General features: G+C 45.1%; 1 protein-coding gene across 11 annotated transcripts in view; it reads left to right on the top strand.

Annotated features, from left to right (window-relative positions):
* The window catches only part of WIZ (WIZ zinc finger), an 86,324-nt gene extending 80,598 nt beyond the window's left edge, over nt 1-5,726 (top strand). For all 11 annotated transcript variants that reach the window (XM_048488468.1, XM_048488471.1, XM_048488463.1 and 8 more), the window contains 5 exons: nt 179-709; nt 1,304-1,813; nt 2,756-3,190; nt 3,678-3,870; nt 4,279-5,726. In XM_048488468.1, coding sequence (XP_048344425.1) covers nt 179-709; nt 1,304-1,813; nt 2,756-3,190; nt 3,678-3,870; nt 4,279-4,435 — 1,826 coding nt within the window. In that variant the 3' untranslated portion in view covers nt 4,436-5,726. The remainder of the gene's footprint in view (nt 1-178; nt 710-1,303; nt 1,814-2,755; nt 3,191-3,677; nt 3,871-4,278) is intronic.
* Nucleotides 5,727-12,612: the final 6,886 nt, after the last annotated feature.

The raw sequence follows: 12,612 nt of genomic DNA, 5'->3' as shown, positions 1-12,612 counted from the left end.
TTTCCTTTGGCCAAGCTTGTTGAGGGATCAGCTTTGTCTTGTGTAAAATCCTTATGCTATGTGCCTGCTTCATACAGCTTTGCAAGGGAGAAATTTAACTGGTGTCCAGGTTGAATTCTATTCTTTGTTTAATCCTTCTGTAGGCCACTGTAACCATATGTCTTCCTTTTTTTCTCAGCCTCTGGAGCAGAACCTGCACGAGACATCAGATGTGAATTCTGTGGTGAATATTTTGAGAACCGGAAGGGGTTGTCCAGCCATGCCAGGTCACATCTGCGTCAGATGGGGGTAACTGAGTGGTACGTGAATGGCTCCCCCATTGACACACTCCGAGAAATCCTGAAACGACGGGCTCAACCTCGGACCAGTACCTCTGGCTCCCCAGCACAGGGTCAGAAACCCATTGCCTCATCTGTTCTTGGAGGCTCTCTGGAACCATGTGGTCCAGGGGAAAGGCATGTGTCTGCCATCCCTAAAAAGGCACAGCAGCCAGGGAGCCCTTTGGGGCAGTCTTCTACCTCGTCACCTCCTCCAACCGCTAGAAAAGTTTTCTCTGGGCTTCCCTCTCCCACTTTGCACAAGAAACTGAAGCAAGACCATTTGCGAATGGAAATCAAGCGTGAAATGATGTCTGGGGGACTTCACAATGAGTCACATCTATCCGACAGACCTTGGTCACCTCGAGAGGAGATGTCCCCACTCAATCTCTGTAAGTGTTAGTAGTGAAATCTTTGTTCATCATGTTTTGAGATTGACAGGAATTAATACCTGAAAAGTTAACATGAGAAACTGGGAGCGAGACTTCAGGGATTTCCCCAATTATAAGGAAGAGTGATGCCTACCAGGAGTGATGCCTACCAGCTTGTAGTCAGGTCTGATGAGTACTATCTTAACATATATGCGCAACCCATTCTGCACTTGAGATAAGGAGGGATTGTCAGTTTGCTAAATGAGCTGTTTGTAGAATGATCAGAAGCAAACATCTTAAGTATTTATCATCTTCCTAGTAAGAAACCAGTTTCCTAGTTAACACAAGAAACACAGGAGTTTAAGTGTACTCATGTCCAAGTGCCTGGCTGTTCTACGGCTTGTAGAAGGCTGAACAGGATGCACACATGAAAGATCTAGGTGAAAAATCTACTGAGTCCTCAAGCCAAGGAAGTCATTGTGTCAGATCTAGGGGAGATAAATGCTTTGTAATTTTCCCTGAATTGAAAAATGTCACAGATGTAAAGAACAGTATTTTGCTGCTAAGTCCTTTCTTTTGAGCCAGTCTCTGTGGCCTTTTATCTGTCCCTTGCAGCTTCTCGTGCTGATCCTGTGCGAGATATTCGTTGTGAGTTCTGTGGTGAGTTTTTTGAGAACCGAAAGGGGCTTTCTAGCCATGCCAGATCTCACTTGCGCCAGATGGGAGTAACTGAATGGTCAGTCAATGGGTCCCCTATAGACACACTCCGAGAGATTATAAAGAAGAAGAACAAGCCGTGCTTAATAAAGAAGGAGCCAACCACAATGAGCATTGAGCTTCCAAAGCCCATGGGGGATGATGGAGGTGCTCCAAAGTCCCCTGGGAAAATGATGCAGTCCATGACTTTGTCCCCACTGGGCGGAAGGACAGGAAAACCAAACCTTGGTCGGGAGATTTCCTTATCTCCACTCAAGTCACAGGAGGGCTTCTTGGCATCACTGTCCACTAAGCGCCCACTGTCAGATGAGAGGCTGAGTGGCCCTGGTGAAATGAAGCAGAAAACCTACATCCAGACTGAGTTGCCATTCAAAGCCAAGCATGTGCATGAAAAGCCTACTCATACATGTAAGTGCCCCCCTCCCCCCCCAAGTGGCAGGGGGGATAAGGTTGGAATCTCCTTGGTGTTCTTGATATTCTGTTGTGGGACCTTGCCTTGTGAATTTGGGGAGCTGTTCAGGTGTGTTGGATGTGGATGTGAAGTGGGATGGGAAGATCCATCAGTATGCAAAGGGACTTCAAACAGCCAGGACTGTGCCACAGTCTTCAGACATATGATACTGGCCAGTATGACATATGATACTGGCCGACAACTTGATAAAGGAGCCCTGTGGTGTAGTGGTAAGCTGCAGTACTGCAGTCAAAGCTCTGCTTATGACATGAATTTAGGTAACCAGCTCAAGGTTGACTCAGCCTTCCGTCTCAGTTTGCTGGGAGTTGACGACTGAGGAAGGCAATAATTAGCAAACCACCCAGTATGCACAGTGTGCCTTGAAAATGTTGTGATGTGACATCATCCCACGGGTCAGTAATGACCCAGTCCTTTGTCTTTTGTTTTATGCAAGTTCTAGCAGCACTCATCTGAGAGTGTGGGTTGGTCAGCAGCTAACATGTTGACTCTCTTTCTGCTGTTCTGTTAAGTTCCCTATAGCCTCTGGCTGACCATTTTTTTTCAGCATTGTTGTGGATTTAGGTATCGTCCTTGCCAAACCAGTTAGTGGTCTACTCCAGAGTGATCAGAATTATACATCTTGCCCAGGGGTACATGAAGGATTATAGGATTTTGTTTTCTTGGCTTGTGAGCTGCGGATGAGGGGTATTGACAACAATGCTTCAAGAAATTCAGGTTTTGCAGACTACCTTAGTTTCAGAGAATCCTTTTGGGGGGGTGGGGATAGAAGTGGTGACATGGAGAGAATAAAATCTAGTGCTCTACCCTTGAACAGTTGCTGCTTAAGTCCTTTGCTGAGAACCTTGCTCAGAATAGATCTCTGCCATTTCTGCTCCCAGCCAGTGAAGCCTGCTGTGAACTGTGTGGCCTGTACTTTGAGAACCGCAAGGCACTGGCCAGCCATGCTCGTGCCCACCTCAGACAGTTTGGAGTGACTGAATGGTGTGTGAACGGCTCTCCAATTGAGACTCTGAGTGAGTGGATCAAGCATCGACCCCAGAAAGCTGGAGCATATCGCAGCTACATCCAAGGTGGGCGGCCCTTTACGAAGAAGTTTCGCAATGCCTCTCATCCGCGTGACCATGATGCCCCTGGGAAGAGAGCTCCCTTCAGCCTGCAGGCAGGCAGCCCTCCACTGCTGAGCAGAAATCTAGGTGGGGAGATGTTGCCCAGCGAGCCCAGCAAAGCTGTGGATGGAAGCAGCGAAAGACCTGCAATCACCTCGCCTATATCGCTGGTAAAGATGGAGGAGCATCACCAACATAACATCAACAGTGAGTCATTGCTCCCAATTTGCCAGCTTAGGTACATGTAGAGGAAAGGGCCCATCACAAGGATTCTTGGACTGCCAGATACCTCCCCCGCATTTTTTTTTTTTGACGAGACACTAGCTTTCTCAGACAGCTCATCAGGAAGGCACAAAGCTGATCTCTCACTGGCTCTACCTGCTGATCCAAACAGTATGCCCAGTCCCAGGTAAAGGGTCCCAGGGAAATTATTTAATAAATGAATATGTTGAGATCTTAGTCACAAAGGGATATTTCCAGTCAGAGTGATAATTTAGTACTTTGAGTTAGCAAAAATGTTCAGGAAATTGTGTATGGTTTTAAGACCTCCGTAAGGTTTTGCTCCCTGCCCCAGCCTTTGTTGTAAGCAAAAATAATTTTCAGAAAGAGGTTTTTCACCCCAAATCTTCAATTGTGTAGTGTGTTTGCGGAATCCCACCATCCTGTTCTGAAACAGACAATTTCTGTTTCTTAGAATTTGAACGGAGGCAGGCCAAGCCCCTTGAGACTCCTGCACCTCGAGAAGAGGAAGTCAGTGACATGCAGCAGAAGGCTGAAGAGGTCCGCCATCCACCACCCAGAGTGAGACCAGTGCCATCTTTGGTTCCAAGGCCACCGCAGACTTCCTTGGTGAAGTTTGTGGGTAACATCTACACATTGAAGTGCAGGTATGTGGTATTCCGCCATTGGGCTTATTCCCTTGGCTGTACTGAAATTGGAATAGAGCCGTGGTGGGGAACCTTTGGCACTCCAGATGTTATGGACTACAATTCCCATCAGCCCCTGCCAGCATGGCCAATTGGCCATGCTGGCAGGGGCTGATGGGAATTGTAGTCCATAGCATCTGGAGTGCCAAAGGTTCGCCACCACTGGAATAGAGGGTAGTATCAGAGCTTTATTATGTTTAATGTAATGTCAGACCCCTTAGAGGATAGCCCCTCTTGCTTCAAGACACTCAAGGCCAGGCCAAGAGGTGAACAGACAACATCAGTTCCCTTGCTCCCATTTACTTGTGTGCTTTGACATGAATAAGTGTTCAAATGGCCTCCAGTAAGTATTGTGTTCTCTTTGTGCAGATTTTGTGAAGTGGAGTTCCAAGGGCCCCTCTCCATCCAAGAAGAGTGGGTGCGGCACCTTCAGCGTCACATCTTGGAGACTAATTTCTCCAAGGCGGATACCTTGCGAAGCGGGACCGACGTGCCTGTGGCACCACCTGTAGCTGAGGCCCAGTAGTAAAAGTACCAGCATTCCAAGGGTTTCTCCCTTACCTGTCTGAATGAACAAAATAAATGTTAACAGAGGAGGTGAAAAAAGTATTTATTTTCTGGGCTCTCCTGCTTTCCTGTAGGCAAGGTTTCTGTAGACCTGCTTGGACTAGGGGCAGGGGGAAAGATCCCAGAGTTTGAGCACTAAATAAACTATGCTGTTTTTGTGGAGATGCTCCTTACTGACAGCAGTGGTAATCCAGGCTGGAGTTTGCTTGTGTGCATTGTGTCTGCACAGAGGGAAGGTGTAGAACAAGGTAAAATGGGAACTTTCTTGTCCTTCCAGTGAATGCAAATTTCACCAAAGACTGTCTCTCATTGCAGGGAGAAAGCATCTACTTGCTCTGTTGCAGATCAGGCTGTGGGAGATGTCATAGTAGGAGCTGTGAATATGAGGTTCTAGTGAAAGTTGTGAACATGAGGATCTGTTTGAGGTCAAACATAAGCCTGTTGGGAGGGTGGAAGCAGAGTCATGTTACTCTGTGGGGAAAGCTGTTGATTCTGTATGTGATCCTAGAGTTAATGTATGTTTGGCTCTTTAGGTGACAAGTCTTTAGTTTCTGTAACTGTTGGATCCTGTTGTGCATGTTCATCCCCCCTAGCTATGTATTTGGGGTTTCAGTCCCACCTACATTAAAGGGGAAATCATGAATTCCTTGACTTATATACATTTTCCCTTTCCTTCACTTCCTGATGTCATTTCATCATCCCTATCCATTTCATGTGGGACTCTGGAGAAAATTTGGCTCTGCCATCTCATGGTAATCAAATATCAGCAGAAAGTTGTGGTTCTTTCCTATTGTTCGGCCTTGGGCTGCAGAATGAGTAATGATAGGCTATGTGACCTCTGTTTGAAATCAGGGATGGCATGTCCTTCTGGCCAGCTCAGTAAAACAGTCCTGTCCAAAAGTACCTTAAGGGCTTAGAGTAATGTGGTCTTTGTGGACTTCTCAATGGAGGTTCTGTTTTTCTCCTTTCTAGCAGGCACGTGGTGCATTTCCCAAACCAGCAACAGTAGGTCCTGCCGGAATTTCTGCTTTCCTGTCCTTGCTCACTGTTGCTGTCCTCTCTTTCTTCATAGAACCTCAATTTTTAAAAATCTAGTTTTTTGTGTAGAAATAACATTCATTTTTATTTGGAACCCAGGCTGAGCAGAGTCTGGAAGGAAATTACCTTTTAACTTTTTCAATGGGCATATTCTGGTTATTACTGTACCTAGGAATATGTATATTAGATTAAACCTGTTCTGGAAACAAAAATGGAGACTCTTGAGTGTGTGCTTGTTTGATTCCCTATAAATGTTGCTTTAAAATTGTGTTATTCTCACTTGGCCATTATTGTCTGTTCATCTTACCCTATATAATTCACTAGTGTCATAACGGTGAACCCTCAGCCAATGCGCACGCAGGAGACTGTTCTGCGCTCCTATTGGCTGAGGGTGTGTGGTCGTGCTCAATAGGGCACTGCCAGGCCACCCTCCTGCCAGACCTCTAACCTGCCTCTCCATTCCTGCAGCCCCCCTCCTCTTACCACAATAAGCAACCCCAACCTGGTGGAGAAGCAGTGTCAGGCTGTCCTGCTGTCAGGCCTCCCATCCCACAGTTCTAGTGCTATAAAGGGGATGGGGGACTCACCACTTCCCTGATCTGGTCAGGATATTTCCCAATAACAATTCTTGTCATATTAAAGGCATCTGTTTTCCAAATTCTAGACATACTATAATATCTTATAAGGCACATGAAAATCATTGTGATTCTTTCTTATTATTGGAAAGAAAAATAAATGTTCTCTTCTAGCTATGCTGAAAACCATAGGATTGGATTCTAGTGAAGCAGCTCCTTAAAAGAAACAAAATTCTCAATCTATTCTGCCCCAGAAGTGTCCAGCCTGGAATCAGAGCAAGTGAGCCTAGCCAGGATTTTGACTGTTTATGAATCTGCTAATATGCCCTGCTAATGTGTGAACCAGGGTTCCCCAACCTTTTTGAGCCTGTGGCACCTTTGAAATTCTGACATAGGGTGATGGGCACAACCACAAAATGGCTGCTGCAGGTAGCAGAGCCACATACACAAAAGAAGCTCATTTGCAGGGGAAAAGAGCAACCATTACAAAATACACTGTAAAAGAGGAGTGATAGAGAATAAAACCAACTTTGTGGTGGCAGCTGAAACAATGTTATTTTAATTTGCATAGCTGATCAAACATGGCCAGTCAGAAACCGTGCTGTATAAGATTCTGTCCACTTACTAGAAACTCTTAGAGCGAGTGAGCGAGCGAGCGAGCAAGCAAGCAAGCAAGCAAGCAAGCCTTTATTGGCATAGACAACAGTACAACAATAGTAACAAACTGGTTAAAAAAACATACACAGTACAGGAAATAAATGTTAAGTGGAGGGAATCTACTGGCATTTAGTAATTTCCAGGAGAAAGTCTGCCCCTATCATACAGAATCAGGATTGTCCAGCAAGTAGTGTAATCTAAATAAATTGGGGAGATAGGATAAATGTAAAGGAGTAAGATTCACATACTTGGTTATGATTTCCTTGAATCTGAAACAGTGTAGTAATTGGTGGGCCAGAGATTCAACTGAGACATCATTACACGGGCACAATCTTTTAGCCTTTTCTTGCTTGTTAAATCTGCCAGGTAACAAGGCAGAAGGCATAACATTAAACCTGGCGAGCATTATGGCTCTCCTTTGAGCAGGGTTTATTAAACAATACAGGTAGCGTGTCAAGTGGCCCTGTTCAAATGGAAGAGAAAAATACAGGGGGGAGCATGTTTTCTTGGCTGCGGTGATTAGGGTAGAGAACTCTCTATCCAATAGTTGACCTTTTAATTTTCTATAGGCTTCTGAATAGGACAAAAGGCAAAGTGAATCCACTGACAGTCCAATAGAAGCCTTTTTTTCTTCGATTATGGAAAACCAGGGGTTGGAATGGGTGTCAGAGAGCAGACTGTGGACCAGGGAATTACAGTCCGAGAGAAAATGGATTCCCAGCCAGAATCCAAAAGCCCTCTTCTCAAAATGCCAACTTGCCCATAAGTTTAAACAGAAGTGTGGGATAAGAATTGCTGTGTAGGAATAACAAGTGCTAAGAAGCATGGACGCTGAAATTTGACACATTCACTTGTATCCAACCATGCAGTTAACAGAATGCGGGGACAGTGATTTTTGTAGTTCCTGCTTACCTGCTGCAGCCCTGAGGGCTGCAAATAGTTTGTTGCCTTGAACGTCAACACATCCTTAAATGACATGGGGAGATGTTGCAGTGATAAGAGATACAAATCACTTCCCTTGCACATGGAAGCTTAAATGTCTTTTAGTTTTCTTAATGTAAATGGATTCAGGCAATTGATTTGAACTAGCTAGCTAATTCTCTGATTGCAAGCTTCCAGATAAGCTTTGTTGTCAGCCAGCAGTCAGCTCCTTAGCAGGAAGATGGAAAAAAACAAAGTTTACCCTGTATGTGTGGAATACTCCTAAAATGATTTCTGGAACATTTCAGAAAGAGATTTCTTGTGGGTGAAAATAAACAAATATCCTACCACTAAGGTCAAAACATCCAGACCTCAGAAAACAATAGATTCTAATGAGCAGATAACAGTGGCGGAGCGCCAAGCGCACCGGGGGGGGGGGGGGGCGTCGTGCACCGGGAGCATGCCTGGGGGTCGGAATATCACCCTCCAGGCCCTCCCCTCTTTCCCTGCGCCCCTCCGCAGCCCCCGTGGCACCCCCCGCAGCACACACACACACACCCTTCCCACACTTACCTACGGTCCTTTTTTTAGTACTTACTGAGGCTGAAAAAAGCAGCCTATTTACAGTTCAGGCTAAAAACTGAGACCTTGGGGCTCACAAGGTCTCTTGGGAAGTATAGTTTGTCAAGTAATTTTTTCCCTGAACTTTGAAGAGGTCGCTTTTTCCAGCCTCAAAAAGTACTAGAAATAGAAAAGGAACATAGGTAAGTGAAAAGGGGGGTGGGGGGTGTGTGTGTGTGCTGCTGGGGGCGCTGTGGGGGGGGGGGAGAACACACTGTGCACCGGGCACGGTTTGGCTCAGCTACGCCTCTGGCAGATAAAAGGGTACAATGGAAATTTAGCATTAAGGTTACACTAGGGGTTTCCAGCATGGTGCCCATGGGCATCCTGATGCTCATTGACACCTTTCTTGGCATCCACTAAGTGTTTCAGAGGCTTCCCGTTTCCGCCTACTGAGAGGCTTCTCCTGGTGGAGCTCTCTCACCTTCCAAGATAAGTTTTAATTTTTTTCACCCTTTTAGCCCTTATCTTTTAGTATTTTCTTAATCTCGGTGTGTTTATGCTACTCAAGGGCAGAGCCCTTTGATGTTTGTGTATGAGTGGAGTTTTTAAAACATTTTAGTGTTTTTTTGTTTTTTTTCCTGCAGGGGGCGCATTGTTTAGGCTAGCAGCACCAAGCTTTCCGAGCTTGTTTGGGGGACTCTCCTGATGATACTACCCAGGTTTGGTGAGGTTTGGTTCAGGGAGTCCAAAGTTATGGACTCCCAAAGGGGGTGCCCCCATCCTCCATTGTTTCCAATGGGAGCTAATAGAAGATGGGGGCTACACCTTTGAGGGTTCATAACTTTGGACACCCTGAACTAAACTTCACCAAACTTGGGAGGCATCATCAGGAGAGTCTCTTGCTGATACCACCCAGGTTTTGTAAAGTTTGGTCCGGGAGGTCCAAAACTATGGACTCCCAAAGGGGGTGCCCCCATCCCCATTGTTTCCAATGGGAGCTAATAGTAGATGGGGGCTACACCTTTGAGGTTCCATAACTTTGGCCCCCCTGAACCAAACTTCACCAAACCTGGGTGGTATAATTAGGAGAGTCTCCTAAAGATACCCTAAAGGTTTTGTGCTTCTAGCTTAACAATTGCACCCCTGACAGCAGCCCCCCCCCCAATTTCCCCAGATTCTCCTTTTAAATCCACCCCCTTCGGCATGGATTTAAAGGGAGAATCTGAGGTCCTCAGTTTAGAAGAAGAAGAAGAGTTTGGATTTATATCACCCCTTTCTCTCCTGTAGGAGACTCAAAGGGGCTTACAATCTTCTTCCCCCCTCACAACAAACACCCTGTGAGGTGGGTGGGGCTGAGAGAGCTCCGAAAAGCTGTGACTAGCCCAAGGTCACCCAACTGGTGTGTGTGGGAGTGTACAGGCTAATCTGAATTCCCCTGATAAGCCTCCACAGCTCAAGCAGCAGAGCAGGGAATCAAACCCGCCTCCTCCAGATTAGAATGCACCTGCTCTTAACCACTATGCCACATTGAAAGTGATGCTGTTTCAGGGTGAGGGATAATCCACCCCAAAACAGCATCACTTTCAATGTTGTTTAACTGGAGACCCCAGATTCTCCCTTTAAGGCAGATGACACTTCACTAGGATAATATGGAGCTGGGTTTCCACTGCAGTCTTCAATATTCTGTTGCTTTTACTATTTTTTAAAAACTGGTTTCCCTTTTGCATTTTATAAACATTATGATGAGATGGAGTTTTCTACTGTTCCTGGGCTTCCATCGTTAGAATCCAGCCAGCTATTTGTTCCCTAGAGAAAGCCTGTCTTGCTAACTAGCTTGGTTGCATTGTTGCATTGGGAAAAGAGTTTATTAGATTATTTTTGGTAATTATTACAGAATCATGTCTTGTAGGCCCTCCCATGAGGCCTTGCGTTCAACCTATAATCAAATTATCCCCCCAAAACAATACAATACATGAATGCTTCATCTTAAAGGGACAAGGTCTCAGAACTTGAATTCTAATATGGAATGCACAGGAAAATGCAATGGGGCTAGGTGGTGAGGACTCCATATTATCCCAGTTATGGCAGTGAAGTGTCAGACAAGGACTGGATGACCTGCTTTAGCGGTGGCCTGGAAGGCGAGCTGGCAGCAGGGAAGGTTGACTTCTTTGAGAAGACTTATCAGGACTATGAGCCAACTGAGACAACCCCCTTAGTCCTGATCTGCAGTTGGCTTAGGAGCCCTATAAACCCCCTCCAGGGGCTGGCTTCAGCCCCTGGGCTGCATGTTTGACACCCCTAAGCTATATCCTGGCTTACTGAGTAAAACCAAGAGTTAAAGGCAACAGCTTTTAAAGAGCAGAAGCTTTCATGATAAAATCTGCATGTAGCAAAAATATATACCTGAATTTACATTTTTTAGACGTTTGTGACTATTTGAAATGGAAGAACATCCCCTTCTCTGTTGTTTTGACAAAGGGAAGATACCAATTCAAATCTCAAACTTTATTTAAAAAAATCTGAATTTTCTTTATTTTCCCAAAACACACCATGAAGAGGAAAAACACTGATGGTGGGATACATATACATGTGTGTTTCTAGAAGTTTCTGTGGTATTCTATCACAGTTTCTGTGGTATTCTATATTGTAGTGGAAGTTCTATATAAACAAAAAGCCAAGGAAAGACTTATTTGGTCATCTGCTTTACTTCCTCAAGCCAGGACATCAAAGTATTTGAAGCAACTCTTGATGAGCTGTAGGAGAAAAATGAAATAAACAAAAAATATACACATTTTAATAGTGTCACAAAAGAACACATTCTGCCAGCTATTCTGTAGATACCAAATTGGTTTTAACGGGTTTAGGAGGCTTTTTAAAATCCCGCACACAAATAAAGGATATGTGTTTTTAGAAAGTAGGTGGAGCCAATAAGGCTCTGGCCCAGCAGAGCTTTTGGTTAGCCACTGGAGAGCTGATTAGTTGTGCCAAATAAAATAACATTGTGGTAGCAGCAACTATCAGACAGTATTAGTTTTATTCTCTCTCATCCTTTTCTTTCCCAGTGTGATTTTAAAAATGACTACCCTTATCCCCTGCATTTAACCTTTGGCTATGTGTGGATTCACCTTCTACAGCAGCCATTTTGTGGTTAGCCGCACCCCCCTCAGCAGCCATTTTGTGGTTAGCCGCACCTCCCTCAGCAGCCATTTCGTGGTTGCGCCCTCTGTTCTCCATCAGAATTCCAAAAGCGCCCATAGGCTCAAAGGAGTTGGGTATGTGTGATTATGGTGATAGTCAGGGCAGAGAATGAGCAAACAGCAAGCTGGAGGGATGGAACAATGTAATCAGAGAACAGGCCAGAGAATGAAAACAACTTCCCAGAAGAAGTCCAGCAGTAGACTGGAGATCTGGGGTAGAGCCAGGATAGATTAGAAAGAACAAGCATAGCAGTATCTGAAAGACAACATTCAGGATCAGTCTGGAAGAGTACATTCAGATTTCAGAAACTGATAATTTGTTCTATAGCCACTATTGCCAACAGGAGAAATGTTATGTTTAATGTTTCTTATGTTCTGTCACTTGGCAGGTGACAGATTTCTCACCTGTTGGGGTTTGAGATGTACCTGGGAGCTCATAATGTAGTAATCCACCACATATTTAATAGCTTTCTGATAAGTGAGATTGCTCAAGATATCAGAATATCATCTCACCAGTGAGATATGTTTACAGTGTCAAACGTTGCAGGGCTATGTTTAAATGCATGGTGGTTGGTAGCAAACAATGCATGCTAAACTCTAGAGCCTCCAAATCAGGTTGGGAGTATTTGAGGCTGTCTTCTGCTCAGACAGTATGGGCTAAGCCAGTGTCAGCGCGACACAGCTAATACAGCCGTCTTCTCTTCCTACAGCAAATAAATGTTAAAATAGGAAGGAGAAATTCTACCTATGCGTTCTCTCCCTATTTTGCGCTAAATAATAAAAAGTTGAATTGATACCAACAAATCTTTATTTAGACGAATAAAATTCCAGCCACGCCCACGTTTTAAAAACCAGTCTCACAATGGGCTGTGTTTCTCGTTCCCTCTCCCTCCCTTGTAAGAGGCACGAGGGGTCGGCTCTTCCACGCAGTCATCCTGGGGAGGCTTCCTCCCGGCCCTCCATGGGTAGGCGATCTTTCAGCTCAGCGGATCAGGGATTCCAGCTTCATTCTGATCCGACGCCATGATGAGGGTATGGAGAAGACATTATTAAAACTGCGAGATCATATAAAGGGTTATACAATTGGCCTGCTCAGCCCCCGTAGCCTCGCAAATTCGGAACAACTTTGATTTCCATCCATTATACAGTTCGTCTTAAGTAGTAGCCCCGAGGGAGGCGGGCTC

This window comes from Sphaerodactylus townsendi, linkage group LG03 (genome assembly GCF_021028975.2).
Source record: "Sphaerodactylus townsendi isolate TG3544 linkage group LG03, MPM_Stown_v2.3, whole genome shotgun sequence".
Taxonomy (NCBI): Eukaryota; Metazoa; Chordata; class Lepidosauria; order Squamata; family Sphaerodactylidae; genus Sphaerodactylus; species Sphaerodactylus townsendi.
This window is presented reverse-complemented; position numbering and strand designations above follow the sequence as displayed.